Source organism: Ochotona curzoniae, unplaced genomic scaffold (genome assembly GCF_017591425.1).
Source record: "Ochotona curzoniae isolate NIBS_2020 unplaced genomic scaffold, NIBS_Ocur_1.0 contig_4792, whole genome shotgun sequence".
Taxonomy (NCBI): Eukaryota; Metazoa; Chordata; class Mammalia; order Lagomorpha; family Ochotonidae; genus Ochotona; species Ochotona curzoniae.
The window spans coordinates 5,592,224-5,615,264 of NW_024466389.1; the positions used below are offsets into that span (position 1 = coordinate 5,592,224).

Genomic DNA, 23,041 nt, shown 5'->3' on the forward strand with positions numbered 1-23,041 from the left:
GGCAGACACTGCTCCAGCTGCTGTGCTGGAGTTGGAGCGACTATGGCTGTGCTCATTTCTGGGGTTGGCAGAGTAACCCCAGCAGTCCTGGCTCCTTGAGAAAGTGCCCGGGTTGGCACCCGGGCAGCCCCATCTGTGCCGTTGCTCATGGGAAGCCACATTGCAGGAGCCCATGTAGTCGGTTGCTGAGCCTCACCTTTTGTCACCTGTAGACTGGGGTGGGGGGTTCCCTTGGGCTTTGGAAATCAGCCCTCTGCACCCAGGGGTTGGTGCGGAGCGTGGGGCCTTAGGCCTCGAGTGGGCGTGTCCTTGCCTGGTACCAGGGTGGAGCTCCCACTTGGATCAGAGGATGCAAGCTTGTCCTGGAGGGCAGGGCTGGCCAGGAGTCTTCTGGCCCTGGCGAGAGGCCCCCTCTGCTAAAGCCGCCAGCTCCTTCACCCCTTATTTGGACCTGAGTGAGCACGCAGACTCAAGCTGTAACTTTGAGCATGTGAGACATGTTTAAACATTGCTCTCTGGGATTCTTAATTTTTGACTTAATACAAAAGTTAATGACAGAATTATAGCACAATGTAATTTTTTCATCTATTCCTGGAGTTGGAAGTTTCCATGTCAGAAATCCAGAAACAAACTGTGCTGGGGCCCGAGACGTGTTCGTCTAGGCTGGTGCCTCCCTCACCTGTGTGTGCGCGGCCCCTTCCCAGGCACTAAATGCACTAGACACCAGGAGAGTGAGACAGTCATTAACCTCTCCCGAGTGCCTCAGCTCTGCTGGGTGGTGCACACGTGGCCAGTGTGTAGCTGCCCCGGGGAGGCCTGCGCCCTGCAGAGCTGCCCCAGGTAACCTGCGCCCTGCAGAGCTGCCCCAGGTAACCTGTGCCCTGCAGAACTGCCCCGGGTAACCTGCGCCCTGCAGAGCTGCCCCCGGGAGGCCTGCGCCCTGCAGAGCTGCCCCAGGTAACCTGTGCCCTGCAGAGCTGCCCCAGGGAGGCCTGTGCCCTGCAGAGCTGCCCCAGGGAGGCCTGCGCCCTGCAGAGCTGCCCCAGGTAACCTGCGCCCTGCAGAGCTGCCCCGGGGAGGCCTGCTCCCTGCAGAGCTGCCCCGGGTGGTCTGGGCCCTGGGTGGGGTTCCTGAGGCAGGTGTTTCTGCCATGCCCTGCTTTGCTCTAGGAAAGAAGAGACCCCCAAATACAAATTGAGAGAATGGCAAGAATGTCTTAAATTTTTTTTTTTTTTTAATTTTATTGGAAGGTGAGATTTACAGAGAAGAGACAGAAAGATCTATCTGCTGGTTCACTCTCCAAGTGTCCGCAACGGCTGGACCCAAGCTGATCCAAAGCCAGGAGCCAGGAGCTTCTTCTGGGTCTCCCACATGGGTCCAGGGAGCTGGAAAGGAAGTGGAGCAGCCAGGATACGAACCGGTGCCCATATGGGATCCTAGAGCATGCAAGGCGAGGACTTGAGGCACTAGGGCCCTTGAGAACATTCTAAAGCTTCAGCAGATCGTTTATTTAAATTGAAAACAATTGAAGGAGGAGCAGTAAGAAGTCATCCTGGTGTTTTGTCAATACCTGAAGACGGCCCCTGGGGCAGCAGCTCTGCTCCTGCCCTGCGCTGCCCTGGCATTTGTGATGTCAGGATGGCATTGTTAGCTGGGTACACCTGCGGGGTGTCTTTGATGCTTGGGAAGTTTTCCACGTGAAGTGAGAGGCTAAAGGCTATAGTTGATGAGTTTCAGCTCAGTTGTGAATGAGGATTCACCTGGGCTTAAGAGCACTTCACTTAAAAAAAAAAAATTGTTGTTTATTTAAAAGGCAGGGATAGAGAGAGGTGGAGAAACAGAATCTTCCCTTCACTGGTTCAGCTCCTCAGATGGCCACAGCAGCTGGGGCTGTGCTAGGCGGCCCGGAGCAGGGCCAGGAGCCAGGGCCAGGGCCAGGAGCCCTGCCACAGCAGCTGGGGCTGTGCTAGGCAGCCCGGAGCAGGGCCAGGAGCCAGGGCCAGGAGCCCTGCCACAGCAGCTGGGGCTGTGCTAGGCGGCCCGGAGCAGGGCCAGGAGCCCTGCCACAGCAGCTGGGGCTGTGCTAGGCGGCCCGGGGCAGGGCCAGGGCCAGGGCCAGGGCCAGGAGCCCTGCCACAGCAGCTGGGGCTGTGCTAGGCGGCCCGGAGCAGGGCCAGGAGCCAGGGCCAGGGCCAGGAGCCCTGCCACAGCAGCTGGGGCTGTGCTAGGCGGCCCGGAGCAGGGCCAGGAGCCAGGGCCAGGAGCCCTGCCACAGCAGCTGGGGCTGTGTTAGGCAGCCCAGGGCATGGCCAGGAGCCAGGGCCAGGGCCAGGAGCCCTGCCACAGCAGCTGAGGCTGTGCTAGGCAGCCCGGTGCCAGGAGCTGCTTCTGGGTCTCCCACGTGATTGCAGGGGCCCAAGTCCTTGAGCTGCTTTCCCGTGTGTGTTGCCAGGGAGCTGAATTGGAAGTGAACCTGAGCTCATATTGATGCTGACGTTACAGCAGCCTCCCACCTATGTCTCCCATGGGGACCACCTGCTCCCGTGACCCCCTCCCACCTCCAGGACGGCAGCCTTAGCAGGCTCACCTTCAGTAATGCCCGCCAGGCCTGAGCTGCTCTCATGTGGCACCACCTGTGAGAGTTGAACTTGACCATGTCTCACTACCTTGGGCACAGAGAGCTGCCTGCCCTCTGTCCGCACTCCCTGGGACCTAGGTTGGCCATGCGGCTTTACCCAGCACTGGTTTCTTTGGGGGCTGCCCAGCCCTGTCCCCTTTGGCCTGAATTTCAGTTGTTGAGGAGCTGGGATGCTTGTGGCTCAGCAGTGAGGGAAGGTTTTTCAGGGACCATGGCCTCAAAGACTGAAGTGCCTCCTGCAGCTGCCCTCAGCTGCCTCACCCTGGCCCCGGAGGAGCAGGCCAGGCCAGGGCCAGCCGTCCTGGCTCTCGGTGCCCTGAGGCTCTTGGTGAGTGAGCACTTAAAGTGTTGAGGACTCCGGCCCGCTCCCCAGAGACCAGCAGCAGTATGGGTTTCTGTGCATCTTGCCTCATCTTGGGCCTGCTAAAACAGGATGTAAATGTGCTTGTCAAAGAAGTGTCAAAGTCCCCGTGGAAACTGTGGGAAAGGAGCCGCATGGCCGTGACTGCTCCGTGTGCCTGCTCTGCGTGCCGCGGTCACACCCGGAGCGCCCGTGGCCTTGTCCGTGGGCGTGGGGATGGGGTGGGGGCTGGAGAAGGGCCTCACCCACCGCACTTCTCACAGCAGTACCTGCTCCCCCTCATCCTGGGTGGCCGTGAGGACCGGAAGCAGCTGGGCAGGATGGAGGCGAGTCTCTCGGAGCTGAGTGGCAGCGTGGCCCAGACAGGTAAAGATTAATGACTCCATCAAGTCACCCTCGGAGCTCCTCCGCGCGGCCCCTCCGCGGCCCCCGCCCCTCGCCCTCCGTCTCCACTTTATGTGGTGACTTCATTTATCTGCTCTCAGAATCTGTTCACATTTGCAAATGAAGCCGCCGTCATTTCGGTTTAATTTGAAATTGCTTGTTTACTGTCGGCGCGGCCTCAATTAATTATGTTTTTACGGAAAGGCTCCCAACCTCAGAATATTAATAAGGGGAATAAAATGACAGCCTTTCTAAGGGCTGGAAAGTTCATTTTTAATTTCTGCTTCTAGGAGGTTTACAGGGGGGTTTTCAGTGATGTTCCCCCTTCCCTCGAAGAATCCAACATGGGGTCAAGAGAGTCTGTAATTACTGTGGCTCCCGGGACCCCAGCCACCTCCTCCGTTAGCGACTCCAGCGGGCTTGCCTTCATTACCCGGTGCCCCAGTGATGGCCCAGATTAGCTGGGACCTGTCGCGCCCGTGGTGGCTTTTTCTCTGCTCTATAAATCTGTTCACTAGGTAGAAGCTCTGGGTCTGAGAACTCCAGGCAAGCAAGGGCGCCCGCTGCCCAGCAGGACCCTACTTCCTCTGGGGCATCCATGTTTGCCAGCTGTCCTTCGGGCATCTGCTGAGCAGGAGCCGAGGTCGGCCGTGCTCTGCTGCGGTCACTGCTCCTGGAGACAGCTAAGACCTGAGCTGCACTTTGGGGGCCAAGGCTCCTAGCGCCCCCAAGATGAGTGACGCCGCTGAGCTGCAGAAGCCAGGGCAGCCGAGCACATCACAAGCAGACATAATTAGAGGGGAGAGGTTTTGGACGGATATACTGTTGACCACGGACAACTCCACAATGGAAAGATAAAGTAGAAATACTGGAGGTTAGATACAGTGCAGGTGGATTACCCAGGGCACAGATAAATTATCCGGCTGGCGCGCTGGGGGTGTCTGCCGATGAGTCGCCTGCGGCAGGAAGCCGGGCAGCTCCGAGCTGTGTGGACTGCGGGGAGGGGAGGCCGCTGGCCGGCTCTAACAGGCGCACCTGCTCCTTCCCCCAGTGACCCAGCTGCAGACGACGCTCGCCGCGCTCCAGGAGCTGCTGCTCCAGCAGCAGCAGAAGGTCCAGGAGCTTGCCCACGAGCTGGCCACTGCCAAGGTACTTGGCCCTGACTCCAGGTCCGGGGGCCTGCCCACTCTGACTCCCCACTCTGCTCTCTGTGTCCACTCGGTCTCCCCCCGTGGATGGTGTGCTGTGACCACTGCGGCTGATTGGCCCGTCTCTGTCACCACCTCCTACCCGTGGGTCTGTTGTGGCAGCCACGCGCACATAGCGCCAGAGGCTGACAGTGTAGCCAGTAGCCAGAGAAGGCCGCAGGGGTGATAGCAGGTCATGGCATTGCGGGAGGGTGGGCTCCAGGGAATGGTAAACAAGTGTGCGCCATTTGTTGCATGGGCCGCACCCCTGCACTGGGCAGAGTCTGGAAACTTGGGTTTTGCAGGTTTAGGGGGCCCTAAAGGTATTGGCACCAGCAGGACCTCCGAGAGGGGTTCAGTTATAGTGGTAGGAGTCGGGACTCAGACCCCTTGGGTTAGAAGTCTGGCTCTGCGGCTGGAGCTATGTGACCGCACGTGGGCCATCTACGTCTGTGTCTGAGCCGTAATGGCACCTGCCTCGGTCGGCTCTGTAGGGCCGTACTGTGGTGTCTTGTCTGGCTATAGCTAGCTGCCAGGTTGCTGGTCTCAGAGTGCGTGGGTGTGAGACACGGATTGCCCCTCATGCTGCCTCACACAGAACACGCCCAAGCGCATGCCCTGTGGCTCTGTGGTGTGCTGGGTAAACCCGTTTCCCCAGAGCCTTCTCCATGGCTCTGAGCTGAGCAGGGGCCACAGCCCTCCCCCAGCCACTCCATGGGAGGTGGGGAACTCTTGTGAAAAGGCCCCAATCAGCTCCTCCCTGCATGCTTGCACACTCAGTCACAGCCTGCACTTCCACCCCCAGGGTGGCTGTCCGGGTCCTGCAGCCGCCAAGGGACTCCTAGCAGGCGGCTGGCCCATAAAGGGGGCACATGCCCTGATATTGTCAATGAATGCAATCTGCCAGTTGCCAAAAGCCGTTCCGGAAATTGGAAAACCATTTTCAGGCGTCGAGCATCAAAATTAAGACCACATGTTGCAAGTGGGAAGGGGCAGGCTGGGTCGCGGGCCGTGACTGCGCTGCCTCCAATAGTCTCTGCCAGGGATTCTGAGGACCCCAGCCCCTCCGCACCCCTGTTAAACAGGGTTCGCTTGCCTGGCTGCCAAGCCCATGTGTGTGCAGACTCGGGTTACCCTGTAAATCTAGGGCCCCGGAGCTGTGTTTTTTCAGCTGTAACGTGAGGTTTTAGATCTGGCTTCCAAACTTCTACTGGCACGCTGTAAAAAATTTAAAAAGAAGAGCTTTAAGTAATTAACAAACCTACATAAAACTGAAGGCTGTGAGTTTTCTACAACTGTGTTTTAAAGAGGCTGGCTACAAAGCCCAGATGTCACATTTTATTTCTAAATCCTGGCATCTGGCACCGTATGCATTTGGAAATCCGAGTCATGGGGAGGCTGGTGCGTGGCAGTGGCTCCCTCGTTAACGGGCTGCAGGCTCTCTGGGCTTCGAGCAGCCGGGCATTGGCGGTGGGCTCCTTGCTGTCAGGTGGCCTGGAGAGGACCCCCCGAGGGCCCGTGAGGGAGGGCAGCTGGTGTGCTCTGGCAGTGCCTCCCCTGGCTCCTGCTTTTGCTCCCGGGAGGCATGGAGCCCCCCGCCCAGGCATAGGCGTAGGCCTGTCCCCTGAGTTTCAGGTCTGCAGTGAGAGCGAGGGCCACCTTCCACCTGGGCCACCCGCCATCAAGCACAGTGCCTCATGTGCACACTGAGGCCTGGGCCCTCCAGCCGGTCCCTGGGGCTGAGGCCCAGAAAGCCAGGGTCGTGGAGATGGGAGTTGGGGGTGAGGTGGTGCTGCAGAGAGAGGATTGCCCTGGCCTGCCTGGAGCCGCCTGCCCCGCTGTGCGCTTGAGCCATCTGTGGCAGGGGAGTGCTCCACCAAGGAGCCCCTGGGGATCTGAGCTGTGGACCCATGCCGGGGCACAGGGAGGCATGACCTGGCGCAGCCCCGTGACAAGCTGAGGGCTGTAGGGACAGGGTGAGCAGCCCAAGGCTCCGAGGTAGTGTCCAGATGCCATTGGGGTGCTCGCTGGGCCCCTCCACCAACAGGGACAGCCCTGAGGAGTCGGGGTAGCTGGTCGGGGGATGGACGGGCTTGCCCCTTGTCAGGACTCCTAGCCGGAATGTCACCTCACAGCCAGAGTGGTCCTTGTTGTCACCAGGTACCCGAACCGTGTGGGCAGGTTGGCTGCAGGGGCGGCTGGGTTTTAGCTGCAAGATGAGACTTGCATTTTGCTCTGTTCCCTTCCCCCTGCCCTTCCCCCGACCCCCCCCCCCCGTTCTGTTCTCTCCCCCTGCCCTGCCCCCATCTCCCTGCCCTGACCTCCTCGCCCCTGCTCTGACCCCTGACCGTCCCTTCTGTTCCCTCCCCCCTGCCCTGCCCCCATCCCCCTGTGCTCTCACTTTCAGGCCACCACATCCACCAACTGGCTCCTGGAGTCCCAGAACATCAATGAGCTCAAATCGGAAATTAACTCCCTGAAAGGGCTTCTTTTGAACCGGTAGGAAAGAAGGCGAGACTCCGAGATGAGATGACGGGATGGGGAGGATGCGTTCTGGGCCGTGGCCAAGTGGACCTGCCCTCTCTGGTCCCTCCAGACTGGCCACTGGCCCTGTGGGCGCTGTTGGGCCCCAGGGGTCTCCAGCACAGCGCGCAGACATCCCCCTTGTGGTTCTGATGTCTCAGCCACCCTGGCCAGGGCCCAGGGCTGCCCCTGCCATCCTTGCCCGGGCCATCAGCATGCCTCCCCCTTGCCGGCCCTTGGGGGCTCCTGCCTCCTCCCAAGGCCCCACTGTCCCCACGGCTGCCAAGGCAGGTGGCATCCCCTGGGGCAGAGTGCCAGTGCAGTCAGCTGGGAGGGCAGGAGTCCTGGACACGGCCACCATTCTCTGCCCTGCATGTCCCCTGCCAGGAGACAGTTCCCGCCTTCCCCCTCAGCCCCGAAGATCCCCTCCTGGCAGATGCCCGTGCAGTCAGCGGCTCCATCCAGCCCCGCGGCCGTGAGCCACCACAGCAGCAGCGACATCTCGCCTGTCAGCAACGAGTCCGCGTCCCCCTCCCCGGGCAAGGAGAGCCACAGCCCCGAGGGCTCCACAGCCACCTACCACCTGCTGGGCCCCCAGGAGGCCGGCGAGGGGGCGGTGGACGTGAAGGGCCAGGTGCGGATGGAGGTGCAGGGCGAGGAGGAGAAGAGGGAGGACGAGGAAGATGAGGAGGACGACGTGGGCCATGTGGACGAGGAGGACTGCCTGGGAGTGCAGAGGGAGGACCGCCGGGGCGGCGACGGGCAGATCAACGAGCAGGTGGAGAAGCTGCGGCGGCCTGAGGGTGCGAGCAATGAGCATGAGCGCGACTAGGCCGGGACCACATCCGGCAGGTGGGCCTGTGGCTCCGCCCCCTCACCTCTGGCTTGGGGAAGTCCCCAGCCGTGGCAGTGGACAATCGTGATTCTGTCCCCCAGCCTCATGGACGCACACCTTGTCCCTGCGTCCTGGCTCGCTAACACCCGCATGGCGCGAGCTCGTGTCCTGCCTGCCTGTCCGGCAGGGGCTCTGCGGCCCCTCTGGCCTCCGCTGTTCTCGTCCCCTGGGCCGCGGGCCTTCTCTCACTGTGGTCCAAAGCCAGTGCCCTGGCTCCCTCCCTGGGCAGGGGCTGTCAGGGCCCTGGATCCCGTGAGGATTGCCATCTTGGGCACCTGTGCCCAGCCCTACTGGCTGTTCCCGCTGTCCTCCCAGATGATGGGCCCTGCCTTGACACGTGTACCCCGCGCCCATGTGGAGCTGGGCAGAGGGCCCTGCTGACTGCTGGCCTCGCTGTTCCCCCACCAGAACACGTGTCCGTCAGTGTGATCATGTGTAGATTTCAGAGGATCAGACATGACTGTATATAATTGTAATAAATCCGAATTACTGCTGTTTAACTCCTGCCTGGTGCTCCCTGACTTCTCCCCTCCCACCCACCCCACATGGGTGTTGCTCACCCAGGCAGGACCCCTGAGGGGCGTGAGGAGGGAAGAGCCTGCCAGGCAGCTCCAGGCCCTCCCCCAGGGCCAGCTGCTACCAGGGGCACGTCTGGCTGCGGGAGTGGGACCTCCCGTTGCTGTATTTAGACCTGCCGCTGGGAGATGAGCCGCCTGCCTTAAATGGCTCAGCATTGCCTGGGGAGGGCCTGTGTCTCCTCTCTGCCTCCCACGCCGCACCCACGGCCTCCCCGTGTCTTTTTAACTGGTCCCGAACCCCAGAGCCGGAAGCCTCTTCCGAGTGGCTGTGGTCCCATGGGGCTGTGCGTGCTGCAAGTGGGCAGCCCTGGTGCCTCTGCACCTGTAGGCCTCTGCACATGGCATGAAGGTGTGGCCTGGTGGGCCTTCCCTTGCTTGCAGCTGGCCTCAGGCCTAGTGCCAGCTCTTAGGTCATGTCTTCCAGGTGGGCCCCAGCACTGCCAGCCACATGTTCTGGGGAAAGTCAAGTCCACAGTGAGCAGGTCTCTCAGGTCCCAAGGGCATATTTGGTTGCCACAGGGAGTGGCCCTGTGCCCATCCAGGGCCATGGGATGGGTCGGCAGAGGGCCGCAGGTGGCCAAGCCAGGAGCTAGCCTAGAGGCTGGAGACTGACCTTCCATGCCACCCTCCCTCTGCTAGACCCTCTTCTGGTGACTGCTGGCTACCCTCTGCAGCTCTCAGGGGGCCCTGCCCTGTGGGATGGCAAGGAGACACTAGAGGGCAGATGCCCTGGGGCCGCCCTGCAGAGCTGGCCCTGTGGGGAGGGAGCCCCTGGCCGCAGGCTGACAGGTGCCTGGACTCGGGGTGGAGGAGCGCAGGGCAGCATCCGGGGCCCTGTGGACCGAGTCGGGCTCCTGTGGACCGAGCGCCTGGCGCGATTTCAGGGAGAGAAAACCCCTCCCCAGGACGGCGTGAGCGCTGCCTAATAAAGGCAGCTGTGCTGGCCAAGGGCAGGCAGCCTTTGAAAAAAGGCTTTCATTAGGAAAATAATGCATTTCATCCAAATAAGGTAAAAATATTTGGAATGGGGCAGAAGTGAGCGGCAGGCAGCGCCTGTCAGGCCCTTTCTGGAAAGGAGCAGATTATTAAACTCAATTACAATGTATTTTTATAAAGTGTCTTTTCAGATGGAGCCAGCCCAGCGCTCCTTCCGAGGCCCCGGGCCGGCTGTCCTGACCTCTCCCTGCGTGGCCGGCTCTGGACCCTGGGCCCTCCCAGCCCCTCTCCATCACCTGCTGCTTCCTGGGGACCCTCCATGGCATTGGCGATGCTCCGGGAGCAGGCCAGGTGGCCTGGGCAGCACAGGCCCCAGAGCGATGCTGAGGGCCTGCGGCCCCATGGCCCATGGCCCGGGCGCCTCCTCCTCCTTACCCCCAGCTAAGAACAGGGCACGTTCTGGGTCAGGGAAAGGGCTGCGAGTTTGTGTCCAAAAACGTGGTTTTTTTTCCCTGTTGTGGAAGTCCGTATCCGATGTTTAGAAGAGTTGGACTGAGGCCACGGGGGGTGGGGTGGGGCTTGCAGAGCCTTTGGGGGTCCTGCGCTCCCCTCCCCCTCTGGGTGCCAGGCTGTGTGCTGGCTCTTCCCTGCCCATCTGGTCATTGGCAAAACCTGAGCTCTGCATCTGGGCTGTGCGACTTCTGCCCTCCTGGACAGCGAGTTGTGCTTGACCCTGCGTGGGTGTGGAGTTTTCTAGAAGGTCCTGTTAGAAGTGCACTCTGTCTACAGCCCAGGAGCTCCGAAGCACTGGGTCCTGAGCCCTCCCTGGCTGGACCACTGCCCTGCCCCCACCCCGGTCCCCTGCCCACTGCCCTGCCCCTCCCCATTCAGAGACAGGAGGGAGGAGGGTGCGGCAGCAGCCACTGGAGGGGACCCCACTCTCCCACCCCAGGATTCCTTCTGTCTACACTGCTTTCAGTGAGGCCCCAGAAAAGAGGGTTGGAATCCCCCCAGCAGGGGCTGTAGCTGCCGCTGAAGTGCTCCTCTGGGGAGGTGGCACCCCCTTCCCAGGTCCTAACCCTCCCCCATAGCAGGTGGCCCTGGTCCGTCCCCTGGCAGGTGGGCCTTATCTGTCCCCTGTGGTAGGCGGGTCCTAGTTGTTGATCCTGCATTGTCTGCCCAGAACAAGTGTGACCAACCACTAGTTGCCCAAGGGGAGCCCTGAAGGGGGTGGGGTGTGCAGGCCCCACACTTGCTTTTGTTTATCTTAATTTTATTTATCTTTTTTATAGACTTGTTTGTTTGAAAGGCAGAGAGGCTGAGATAAGGGCCACATACACGCACACACAAACACACACACACACACACACCTTCCACCCTCTGTTTCATTCCCCAACAGCCAAGGCTGGGCTAAGCCAGGCCAAGTTGGAGCCTGGAGCTTCATCCGGCTCTCCCCCATGTACCGGGGGCACTTCTGTGTTCCCAGGTGCACTAGCAGGGAGCTGGACTGGAAGCGGAGCAGCAGCCTGGCACTTGGAGTGGTACCCTGACACAGGATGCTGACCTGTTCCACGGGTCCTGCTTCTCCCAGGAGCCCACACACACCCGCCACACCTGCACACTCATGCCAGGACCCTGGGCCTTGGCCTCTCCTGACTCCACAGCAGCCCCGACAAAGTTGGCCATCACCCAGCATCATGGCGCAGCTTCACCAAGTCCTGAACAAGCCTTAGGAGCCGCCACGGAGGTGGGGTTACTCTAGCTTCCTGAGATGAGTCTTCCATGGCTCCAAGGCCACGGACAGGGCAGGGGTGGGCTGGCATTGTGGCCCAACAGATTGAGCCGCTGCTTGGACCCTATGACAGTATGTGTATTCCTCCTAGCTGTTCTGCACTTCCCATCTAGCTCCCTGCGGGTGTGCCCCACGGGGCAGCTGGTGAGAGGGACCTGGGTCCTGCTGTCCACACGGGGCACTTGGCTTCAGCCTGGCCCAGCCCTGGTTGCTGGAGGCGTCTGGGGAAGTTGACCAGTCTCTACCTTTTCTCTCTTTCTGTGTCACTGTGTCCTTCAGTTAGACAAATAAAGCTACGGAAAAGCGAGGGTAGCGGCGTCTGGTGAAGTGCTCGGCCCCTCCCACCGCCTGTGGACCCGATGCACAGTGCATGTGTCCTGAATTGAACATCCGGCTCAATCAGAGACACGGAACCCCGTAACCTGCCGCCAGCCTCAGCTCAGCTCTACCACGCACAGGGCACCGTGGGGTGGCTGCCCTCGAGCCCACGGGGCTGAGCAGGAGCTGTGGGTGCCACTGTCGGCCTCAGCCCTGGCCTGCCAGATCTGCAGACCGTGGGAGCCCCCGTGCCACAGCGGCCAAGGGTGATCGGTGGCATTCCAGGGCATTTCCTGGGTATCCAGCAGCCTGGCTGCCTACCCTCCCCCCCCCCGAGTGTGGAGGCCAGGGCCTCTAGGTTCTGCCACTGGTTCTGCTCTGCAAAAGGCAGCTGAACTCACAGGTTTGCCCCAGTCTGGGAGTCAGAGCCACATTACCTGAGTGCAGGGCTGGCATGGCGGCCTAGCAGCTAAAGTCCTCGCCTTGCATGCACCGTAATCCCATGCGGGCGCTGGTTCGTGTCCCAGCGGCCCCGTTTCCCATCCAGCTCCCTGCTTGTGGCCTGGGAAAGCAGTCGAGGATGGCCCAAAGCCTTGGGACCCTGCACCTGCATTGGAGACCTGCAAGAGTCTCTGGGCTCCTGGCTTCGGATTGGCTCAGCTCCAGCCATTGTGGCCACTTGGGTAGTGAATCATCAGATGGAACATCTGCCTCTCTGTCTCTCTGCCTCTCTGTATGTCTATCTTTCCAATAATAAATAAATAAATAAATAAATAAATAAATAAATAAATAAATAAAAATTAAACCTGAGTGCGACGTCTTCCTGCATTTCCTGCCGAGTCCAGCAAACCCTGGGCAGCGCCGTAGGGTCTGGGGTCACTTGCCTTCCCTGGGTGGCTGCTTCTCCACACCCCATGCCCAGCGACAGCAAGTTCCAGGTGGCACGGGGTCTCAGGCGGGCACCTCTTCTGCCCTCCAGGTGCAGCCTCCTTTCTGGGATACAATGCCCACTGCCTGGCTCGGGCTCAGGCTCCCTGTGGGCTGGGGGGCTGCGGCCCCCACCACCAGACTTCCCATCTCTCCTCTGGCCCCAGGAATCCCACCGCTGACCCTGCCAGCCCCCCTCGCCCCAGTGAGCAGGAGCTGTGGGCGCCCGTGGCAGCCCTGCCCACGGGCAGCCCTCCTGGGGAACTTGGTTCTCTGCCTCTTCCCACTCGCGGCCCTGCGGGGAGCGCCGCTCGGCCCACCAGCTCCTGCAGCTCCAATAATGGTTTTCATTTGTTGAACTTGTGTTTTAGCCATAAATTAGTCACTGTTTTATTTAACAGAATTGAGATATCCACAAACAGTAAGCGAGTTCCAACTTGAACATTTTAATAAGACAGAGAGCAGCCTGGATGTTCGCGTCTGTTGCAAACTTATTTATGTAAATAGCCTGTGGGCCGCTATCCAGGGGAAGACGAGCGAGGCCGCCTGGCGCAAGACCGGGCAGGAGCCGCTCCTGCTGCTGTCCCATCCGTGGCAGGCATGGGCCCGGCCACTGGTGCTCCCCCAGGGACACACACATGCTGGCCACGTGGCCTGGGCTGAGATGCTGGGTTGCGGGTGTGTGTGACCAGCAGGCGTGGGAGGGCAGGGGCCCTGGGCCCCGGGCCCCCTGGCAGTGGTGAGCGCCCCCTGCTTCACCACAGCTCCCAGGGGACCCCTAAGCCTTGTACCCCTAGGGCCCAGTGGCCACAGCCCTAGGATTGACAGTCTCTGGCTGTGCCAGTGTGTGCTGCAGGCAGGCGCCCACCAGCATCCTGAAGGGATCCGGGTACGCGCAGTTCCCAGGCCCGGCAGGTCCCCGCAGGAAGGCGGAAGGAGCCAGGGAGGGGGCAGACAGTGGCCCTGCCTAGTGCCAGCCAAGCAGCCCCGGCTGGGAGGGTGGGGCGGGCAGGACGGGGGTCCTGGCCCACAGCCCAGACTTTGGGACCACTGGGAGGGTGGCTCCTGGGCCTCAAGCAGGTCTGGCGGGAGGGGCAGCACCCAAGGCCCCCACCATCTGTCCCTGGCAGTCTGGTGGAACCTGGCCTCGTGCCCAGGGGCACAGCTGGCTCAGGCCCCGCTCTCCTAGCAGGTTGGAGATGACCAACCTCCCCCCACACCACTCTGCCACGCACGGCCAGGTGCCACTGGGTGCCGGGCCAGCAGCTATGGAGTCACCCTATTATTTTCAAAAATAAAAAAGATATCTTGATATTTTTTTTCCAGTTTTTATTGAGTGAAAATGTCAAACCTTGCATCAGTCATGCAAAAAAAAAATCAAATAAATAAAACACATATATTAAATTTCTAATAGCACTAAATTCAAGTGGAAAAATATTCAGTTCTTAATAACCAGGTGCCGAGGAGAGCAGATTCAAGTAACGGGAGTGCTGTCAGCCCCCACGCTGCGCGGCTTGCGTCGAGCCCTCGCTGCTCGTCTCTATAGATCTATATATGTATATACATATAGATACATGCATTTTATATTTATATATATACACATACATAGCTATAAAACATTAAAAAGAGCATCGCTGGATCAAGCATCGTCTTCCCCACAGAAACGAAACTACACGTTAAAATTCAAAATGAGCTAGCAATGGCTTGTAGTCCTAGTGTGCAACACGAACGCCCGAGGCCCCTCCGCCCGCTCGGCCGGCCGCCCTTCTTTTGCCTTCGATTTTGCTACATTGAAAACTGTGGGTTGGTTGGTTTCCTTAACAAATGCCTGGGTGTGTGGGGGGCCCCCATATGGGAGCCGGGGGAGCAAACCTGGCTTCCTGGGCCCCCCATCCCACCCCTGCAGGCCAGCCGGCCCTGGCGTCTGGCTGTGGACAAACGGAAAGAATAAACAAGGGACCTGCAGACCGCCCCCCAGGACTCCCTCTGGGCTCCCCAACCCGTCCCCACCCCCTGGCCCTGGTCTAACCTGATGGGCTGGTGGCCTGGGGAACGAAGGTAGCCCCCCTGGGGTGGGGGCCCCACTGGGGCCCCCCTGACCCTGGACTGCTGGCAGGCGAGGCCTGGGCCAATCCCGCAGTGGCCAGCAGGTGCATGGGGGCTGGGTCGGGTTACAGGAAGCCAAGCCCAACTGGCCACATCAGCACAGAAGCGTCCCAAACAATAATAAAATAAACCCAGGGTTGGGGGGCAGGGGGGGAGGGAGAGAAGCCCTATAAAGCCACACGCATAACCGAGAGAGAAAGAGAGAGAGAGAGAGAAAAAAAAAACTCCAATGTTAAATTAACTACAAACTGGTATCAACAGCTATAGTCCTTTTTTTCGTCGTCTACAAAATTCAAGTTGAGAGTTGGAGTCGCGCAGCTCAGTGCCGGGGCGGACAGCCTCCGCTGCGAGGCCCCACCAGCAGCCGCCCCCCTTGCCCCGGGGCGCCCCAGCACCCCAGGCCTGGCCGGCGCCGCGCGCCCCACCTGCCTGCGCCTGCTACTATAATAACCTTTACAGGGGAAAAAAAAATACTGTACAACTTTCTTGTGTGTGTGTGTGTGTGTTTTCCCATTTTGAATGTGAAAGCCCCGGACAGGCGCGCCTTCCTGTGGCCCGCGGGCAGCACCAGCGAGGCTGCCCTCCCGGCCCGGGCGGCAGGTGCAGCGCCCCGCACGGGGCTGTCCTGGGGCTCACCGCGCGCCCGGGAGGCCCGCGGGGGGCTGCAGGTGCCCGGCCGGCCCTGAGCGAGCGGGCACCCCGCACCCGAGCACCTTCTTATCCCTGAAGACCCCCAACTCCAGCTAGGAGAGGGCCGGGCAGCCGCGTCCTTCAGCCGCCGAGCTGCGGCCCCGGGCGGCCGCGCAGCACCAGAGGGTCCCCGCCTCGGTCCTGAGACGGACCCGGGGGTCCGGAAGCACCGGCGGGGCGGGGGGCCCGGGCCCGGGGCTCCGGGAGAGGGGCAAGCTTGACGTATAAATAGCATTTCCTTAAAAACCGCCGCGGCTCCCGCGCGGGCGAGGCGGGCCGGGGCGCGCGGGCGGCTAGGGCGACGCGGCGGCGGGCGCGGGGCCGGGTGCGGGGCCGCCCAGGGTGGCCAGCCCCGGGGTCCCGGGCGCCGCCGCGTCGGGCAGCGACTCCTCCGAGTCGGTGCGCAGGTCCTCGTCTTCGTCCTCGTCGTCCTCGTCGTCGTCTTCTTCGTCCTCGTCTTCGTCCTCGTCGTCGTCGTCGTCGTCCTCGGCCCCCTCCTCCGGCAGCGCCAGCTCCTCCTCGTCGTCATCCTGGGAGGACTCCCCGGCGGCGGCGGCGGCTGCGGCTGCTGCGCCGGGCGCCGGGCCGGGCGCGGCGGCGTCGGGGGGCCCGGGGTCGCCCGCCTCGCCCAGCGCCAGCCCCAGGCCCGCGGCCGCCGACTGCAGGAAGAGCAGCGAGCCCGGCTCGGCGCCCAGCGTGAGCGAGCCGTCCAGGCCGCCGCCGGGCGCGGGGCCCTCGGCGCCCCCGGGGGACGCGGCTGCGGGGGGCTCCCCGCGCTCCTGCTTCTCGTGCTTGCGCTTGTGCGAGTCCATCTGCGACATGCCCACCACCGTGTGGCGGCAGCCCGGGTGCGTGCAGTGGAAGTGCGAGCACTTGAGCTTGTACTTGCACTCGGGCACGGCGCAGTCGGCGCTCGAGCTGAACTGGCGGAAGCCCGCGGCGCTGATCACGTCCTGCTTGCCGTGGTGCTTGCGGTGCGCCGTGACCTTGGTGCTGTCCGTGCAGCGGAAGCGGCAGCGCAGGCAGTGGAAGTGCGTGCTGGTGCCCGAGAAGGGGCAGTCGGCGAAGTGGCAGCTCAGCGACGCCTTGAAGCGCTTGAAGTCGTCCAGCACCAGGTTGTCCACGCGGTCGTGGTGCTGCGCGTGCTTGTACATGTGCGTGCGCCCGCAGAACTTGTAGCCGCAGTTCTCGCGCGTGCAGTGGTAGTGCGTGACCTTGAGCGAGAACTGGCACGCCGCGTCCTTGCAGTCCTCGTACAGGTCGAAGCGCCGGAAGCCGTCCAGCATCATGCCCTCGTCCAGCATCTTGCGCGACGCCGCCGTCTTCCGGCGCTTGCCGAACGGAGACATGTCCTCGATGATCCAGAAGCGCTTCTTGGCCCCCGACGCGGCGGGCATGGAGATGCTGTTCCCTGGGCAGGACGGAGGGCGGTCAGCGCGAGGGGCCGCGCGAGCCCCTGACTGCAGACCCGCAGGGGCGCGGGCCTCCCCGGCAGCCGGTTGGGGGCAGCTGAAGCTGAAGGGGCACGGGGGTCGCGCCGGGCCAGGGCGCCATCCCGCCTGCCTCTAACGAGGCACCTGCCCCTTGCCGCAGGGATGCCAAAGGCCTCGAGGCTGTGGAGGGTTCCGGAAGATTCTCTCGGGTCTCCCTGGGATTTTTGGCTCCCCACCTCTCCCACCCAATGGGCCTGAGGTGCCTAAGCCAGGCAAATTCCAGGAAGGCACTGGTGCCTGGCCGCTCGGACCCTCCTGCCTGGCATGGACCACCCTCCTGGCCGGGGAGGGGGCTGAGCCGATGGCTGGCTGCGTGGGGGAGGCGGGGCAGCTGGTCCTGCCCCCACCTTCGGGCCCAGCTGTGCCTGCAGTGCGTGGTAAGCGTCCTGACGCCATGGGGGAACAGGCCGCGGCAACCACCCTGGGTGGACGGGAGAAAAGGCAGGCTTGCCATGGGGTGGAGGTGCCCTGGTGTGGGGCGGGGGAGAGCCTGGAGCCACAAGTCCAGCAGGGAAAGGCGCAGGAGTGTCGGGTCGGAGGTCACGCCCCGGGCTCTGCCTGGCTGGACTGCAGGCGGGACCTCCCTGCCCTGCCCTGCCTGTGGCCTTGGTCCCGGCAGACACAGTGCCTGCTGTCAGAACTTGAGGCCGGAGCGAGCCAAGAGGGCCTGAGCTGGAGCAGAGGCTATTCCCGGGAGGGAGGGGCGTGGAGCCCCCTGAGCCTGGCATGAGACCCCTGAGCCTGGGGTGCAGTCCCCTGAGCCTGGCGTGAGACCCCTGAGCCTGGCGTGCTGCCCCCTGAGCCTGGCGTGAGACCCCTGAGCCTGGTGTGCAGCCCCCTGAGCCTGGCGTGAGACTCCTGAGCCTGGCATGCAGCCCCCTGAGCCTGAGCCTGGTGTGCAACCCCCTGAGCCTGGCGTGAGACCCCTGAGCCTGGCGTGAGACCCCTGAGCCTGGCGTGCTGCCCCCTGAGCCTGGCGTGAGACCCCTGAGCCTGGCGTGCTGCCCCCTGAGCCTGGCATGAGACCCCTGAGCCTGGCGTGAGAGGCCACATGGGTTTCCTTCCCTGTTCAGTTACTGGGCCGTGGTGGTGTGGGGGGTGGTGGCACTAGGTCCCTGGCATCAGCAAACCTCCCAAGAGCGTCTGTCTTCCCCTGAGGCCAGGTGCCAGGTAAGCTCCTGTGAGCAGAAGGCCTAGGTGTGGGCAGGCTCCTGGTCCTGCCCAGGCCCAGGCTGTTGGCGCCCTCCCTGTCCTCCCAGGCGTGCAGCGCAGCCATTCTGGGCACACTGGCCACATTGGCCTGGCCAGGGCTGAGCGGGAGCACCAAGGCCCTATGCTAGGACCAGGAGCAGGCTCGGCGGCAGGGGCTGCCTGCCACCCAGCAGGCCACAGCCAAGGCTCGAGTCCCGGCTTGTGGCTTCCGGGGGCAGTTGGGGTGACAGGTGACAGGAGGCACGCGTGAGTTACCTGCAGCGTCCTGAACTAGGGGGACATCGCTTTTGACTGCAGTTGGAGTGGCAGTGATGGGCGGGAAGCTGGGCGGGCTGCTGATGGGGTGGGCCAGGCCGCGGCTGGCTCCGAGAGCGGCCCCGAGCAGAGAGTATGAGAGACAGGGCGGAGAGAAGAGGCATGGGAGGGAGGGAGGGGGCGGCCGGAGCACAGCCGCGGAGAAGGATGGAGCCCCGGGCGCAGCCTCGTCGCCAGCAGGAGGAGGAAGAGGAGGAGGAGGAGGAGCCGCGCAGCCTGGAGAGGGTGGAGAAAGGCAGAAAAAAAAAAAGGAAAAAGAAAACAAACAAGAACAAACAAAAAGAACCAAAATGAGAAACCTGATGGCAGAAGCAAGTATGATATGAAATACATGGACGGAGGAGCAGACAGAGTGCGACGGAGAAGAGGCCCAGGAGGAGAGGAAGGCCGGGAGCTCAGGGTGGGCAGCGTGGGGGGCAGGGGCGGTGCCCGGCAGGCAGGAGCCACCCTGGGCCCAGGGGCTGCGCCCGCCTGTCCCTCTGGCTGGGGGCCGCGTGTTGTGCCCTGTGGCTTTCAGAGCAGACAAGCCAGGGGTGTCTCCTGGAAACGGACGTGTCCGGGAGGCGGGCAGGCAACGGGCGGTGGCCTTGGGGACTGGCATCCCACAGACCCGCCGGTCTGCTGCCTCGCCGCTGCTGGACCAGGAGCCCGCGCCGAGGCGGGCCCGTGGGGTCGGCCCGGCCCAGCCTGCTCACCTGCCGCCGTGCTCTCGTTGCCCACGGGCGTGCTGGAGCAGCTGCGGTCCATGGTGGACGACTCGGAGGACACGGCGCCGGGGCTGCAGCCCGTGTAATCCATGTACTCGTCTGTCTCCGTGTCCAGCAGACTGGGGGCGCCCTGGGGACAAGTGGGGATCGCTACAGGAGCCGCCTGGGGCCAGCGGGGGGCAGAGGGTGGGACAGACCCTCTCGCGGGGCGGCTCAGGCACATGCGGAAACGGAGCACCCACCTGCGACGGGGGCACGCGGTCGAAGTTCTTGCCCAGCATCCTACGCATGTGCTTCCGGGCGTGCGAGGTCATCTGGTGCTTGAGGAGGAAGGAGAACTGGCAGCCCTCCCGGATGCAGTGGAAGTGACTGTTGACCTGGTTGTACTTGCAGCCTGTGGACACAGCATGTGTCGGGCCCTGTTCTGGGCACTGCGGGAGGAGGGCGCGTGTGGCCAGCAAGGTGGAGACACGGCAGCTGGCAAGTGGGCACTGCCAGACCTGCAAGGCCGTGTGCCCCTCCCCTGGGCTGGACAAGGCCTGGGTTCCACCCTGGCTTATCACGCAGGCATGGGAGGGTGGCAGGCTGGTCCTGTCTCTGGCCTGGACACTGGAAGGTCTACAGTTCCCAGTGGTCCCAGTCCACCAGGTCAGCCACAAGCCAGCAAGCCACCTGTCCCCACCCTTCCTCTGGGGAGGGCTGTGGGCTGCTCCTGGTCAGCCTTCCACCTGCCTCCCAGCCCCTGGTGCCATGTTCTGGGCTGAGAACAAACAGAGCAGAGGGGACTGAAACGGTATCACGGAGGGCAGGTGAGGGCCTGCCCGTTGCCGAGGCACCTGAGGTGGTCAGGTGTCTGCTCTCCTCCCCCAGCTTTGTTTGGCCCCAGCCATCACCAAAAACACCAAAGCTGAGTCAGTAACCGCCACTGCAGAGCACCCTGACGCCCGTAAGCTGAGCCCGGGCAGCAGAGGCCTCCGAGTGTTGACACCCGTTGCCATGGTTTCCGGCCCGGGTCAAGAGTCCTTGTCATCTTCTTGAAGGGAAGGTTTGTCTCCCTTCCTGGTTGCCAGCGAGCGGCCCCCAGCCGGCCCCTCATCCCAGAGCTGCTGAGGGGCTCCCAGCAAGCCTCCAACTTCTGGAGGGGTGTCTGCTCTGACCTATGAGCACATGGCTGGCCCTGGAACTCCCTCCCCACTGGGCCCACCAGCTCCCTGGCACACGGCGGATGCTCCAACATGAACAAATGGCACCACAGCCACCATCACCGCCCGCAGTGGCACCGACAGCTGACTGGCCGAGTGGACCAAGCAGCTGAGCCCAGAAACACCTCAGAACCTTCAGGAGGCCTTAGGCAAGTGCCTCGCAAGGGAAAGGGAGCGAGCCCTCAGCCAGGGCCCCCAGGCCTGTGTGTGAGCTGGAGCGGGGGAGTCCCCGAGGCCGCGCTCGCCTGGTTCTGACTCCACCAAGCTGCACAATGCCTGGCTTGGGATAGCTCTCAATAACACACGAGCCCGAGGAGGGAGGTGGCACCAAGATGGGAGGCCCGCAGGCTGCACCCACAGCCCGCCCGCCGCCAGCCCTGCCCGCACCTAGCCTGCCGCACTCCTCGCGCTTGGTGAAGTACTTGAAGCCATTGGCTGCCCGTCGCTCTGCTTTCTCATGCTTCTTTATGTGCCACGGCAGCTTGGTGGTGATGTTGGTCACGAAGTAGCAGCCGGTCCGGAGGCAGTGGTAGTGTCCGCGCATCCGGAACTCGCAGTGCTGCGAGGAGGCAGGGGCTGGTGTTAGTGCTGGGGTGACGGCTGGGGGCCCCCCCGGCTGCCCGGGCCTCAGACCTGCTGCAGGGCCCGCTGCAATGTGTCCATGGTCCAAATCAGAAAACAAAATTGTGTGAAGAGAGATCTGTCACAGGCTAAAAGGTACCACGTCTGCTTTCTTCCTCTACGGAAACGTCTTAGCTGGCATTTTCGCGATATCTAACCCCACACCCAGACCATAAACCACGGGCGGGTGTAGGCCATCGGCCACCCTGTATGAGACCCAGACCAGGCAGACATCACTAATCTATCCCAGCGCCCTTCCCTCTATGCCTGCATCTAGACTCCAACTTCATGTCGGGAAGCCACCAGCAGTCCCGGCAGGAGTCCTTCTGGGCACGGTCACCCTGGCTATGTGTCTGTTCGGTGATTCTAGGCCTCTGGGGAAAGGCAGCACAGAGCAGGGCACCATGGCTGCCCGGCACGGAGCTGCCACACACGGCGGGGCTGCAGAGCCAGATGGCTCTGATTTAGCACCAATCTGAGCCCTGCCCAGAGGCCTCAGGGGTCCGGGGGCAGGCAGTATCCGTTCCAGACTGGGTGTCGGCCAACTTAAAAAGGGTGTGAATGACGGTGTCTCTGCCAGGAGGAGGGTGTCCCTGGCCCGCCCCCGCCTGCCCATCATGCTGACCTGGTTGGGACAGAGACACTGCAGGGAGTAGTAGGCAAACTGGTCTCGCACGTTCACCAGGTTGTTGTTGGGGTTGATGTGGTCCAGGCAGTGGGACTCGGCCTTGCCGGAGGTCTTACAGACGTATTTGCAGTTCCCGAAGAGACAGTGGAAGTGGAACTTGTTGGCGTACTTGCAGTCCGTGGCCAGGCAAGGATCGCTGGAAGGAAACCACAGCCCAGAAAGTCATTGGCATTCCCAGGTCCTCCCCGCGGGTGTCCTGATTTGGCTCATGCTGGGGTTCACTCCCTAGTCCCCAATGGTGCAATCAAGAGGCATGGGCACTTGGGCTGCTTGCCTGCTCACCAGGATGATTCAGCCAGAGACTACACATCCCAGCATGCATTCCTGCCTTTCAGGAGCACTGCGTGAAGTGCCCAGGGATTGCAAATCCCGGGTGCACAGAGCATTGCATGCTGGGACACGTAGTTTCCATGGCCACACCTCAGGATTATAGATAAGGATGGCCGATGGGGAAGTAAGGGATGGTGTTGCCAGCCCTGGCAGGCTGCCAGGGAGGGCCTGGCTGGCTTGGCACAGGCCGCGCCTTGGATATGGCCTACTGGCAGACTGCAGGTGGATGGGCAGCCCTGCCAGGAAGCTCTGCTTCTGGGGGGCCCTTGGCAAGCGGGAACATGTGCCTGCTGTCATGTCCCGCTGAGGCCTGTGGCTTCCCGGGTCAGCGTCACCCCCTCGGAGTGGAGGGAAGTGCCACCCCTCGTGGCTGTCCGGCCTGGGATGCCGCACAGGTGCACAAGCACACACGGGGTTCCTGCCTCGGCTCTAGTTGGTCTCACCTCCCCCAACAGGGGACCACGGCGAGGACCAGGAACCCGGTGGGGCTGCTACTCGGAGGGAGGGGAAAGAGCAAGGGAAGTCCAGGAGGGACTGAGAGGAGTCATGGGCCCCAGGTGTCAGACAGGGAGGACAGCTGCCACTCAGGCGGTATAAATAATCCAATTTATTACTTTTATTGAGAACAGGAAGCCGCACACATTATGATACAAAGTCACCGTTCTCGCCGCAAGGAGCCACCACCATGCAGCGGGGAGGTTGCTTTCCACCCAGAGGAGCTCAGGCCACCACGCCGTGGGCACGGGCCTGGAGGGGGGCTAGCCCCCGCATGCCCACCCGTGACTTTCCACACTTGCACACTCAGTAGCCATAGAGGCGGCCAAATGGGGGCCCTGGAAGGAGAAACACCACTCTCCTGTTGGGCCAGCAAGTGGCCCCTGAGGGACTCGCCACTCACATGGCCAGTCCTCGCAGGGGTGACCAGCCTGGCCAGGACAGCGGCCTCGACCACCACCCCTTCCCCGCCCCGGCTGCCCGCCTGCCCGGGAGCAGGCGGTGAGGTATAGACAGCAGCATCTTTGGCTAGAAGACATCCCTGGGCCCCGGGGTCCCAGAGAAGCTGAGGCTGACCAGCACGCAGGGCGGCGGCAGCCCTCACTAAGCCCGAACCCACACGGGGACACGGGGCTCCCGGCCC

The 23,041-nt window shown here is 62.4% G+C and overlaps 2 protein-coding genes across 2 annotated transcripts in view; one reads left to right on the top strand and one right to left on the bottom strand.

Moving 5' to 3' along the window:
* PEX14 (peroxisomal biogenesis factor 14) overlaps positions 1–8,488 on the top strand; it is a 143,898-nt gene extending 135,410 nt beyond the window's left edge. Inside the window, exons 6-9 of the mRNA XM_040987898.1 lie at positions 3,263–3,365; positions 4,435–4,532; positions 6,978–7,069; positions 7,481–8,488. Coding sequence (XP_040843832.1) covers positions 3,263–3,365; positions 4,435–4,532; positions 6,978–7,069; positions 7,481–7,925 — 738 coding nt within the window. The 3' untranslated portion in view covers positions 7,926–8,488. The remainder of the gene's footprint in view (positions 1–3,262; positions 3,366–4,434; positions 4,533–6,977; positions 7,070–7,480) is intronic.
* Positions 8,489–15,628: 7,140 nt separating this feature from the next.
* Positions 15,629–23,041, bottom strand: part of CASZ1 (castor zinc finger 1) — a 48,499-nt gene continuing 41,086 nt past the window's right edge. The window contains exons 15-19 of the mRNA XM_040987899.1: positions 21,511–21,709; positions 20,652–20,823; positions 19,305–19,456; positions 19,051–19,192; positions 15,629–16,746 (exon numbers count right to left, since the gene is read on the bottom strand). Of these exons, the coding sequence (XP_040843833.1) occupies positions 15,629–16,746; positions 19,051–19,192; positions 19,305–19,456; positions 20,652–20,823; positions 21,511–21,709 (1,783 nt within the window). The remainder of the gene's footprint in view (positions 16,747–19,050; positions 19,193–19,304; positions 19,457–20,651; positions 20,824–21,510; positions 21,710–23,041) is intronic.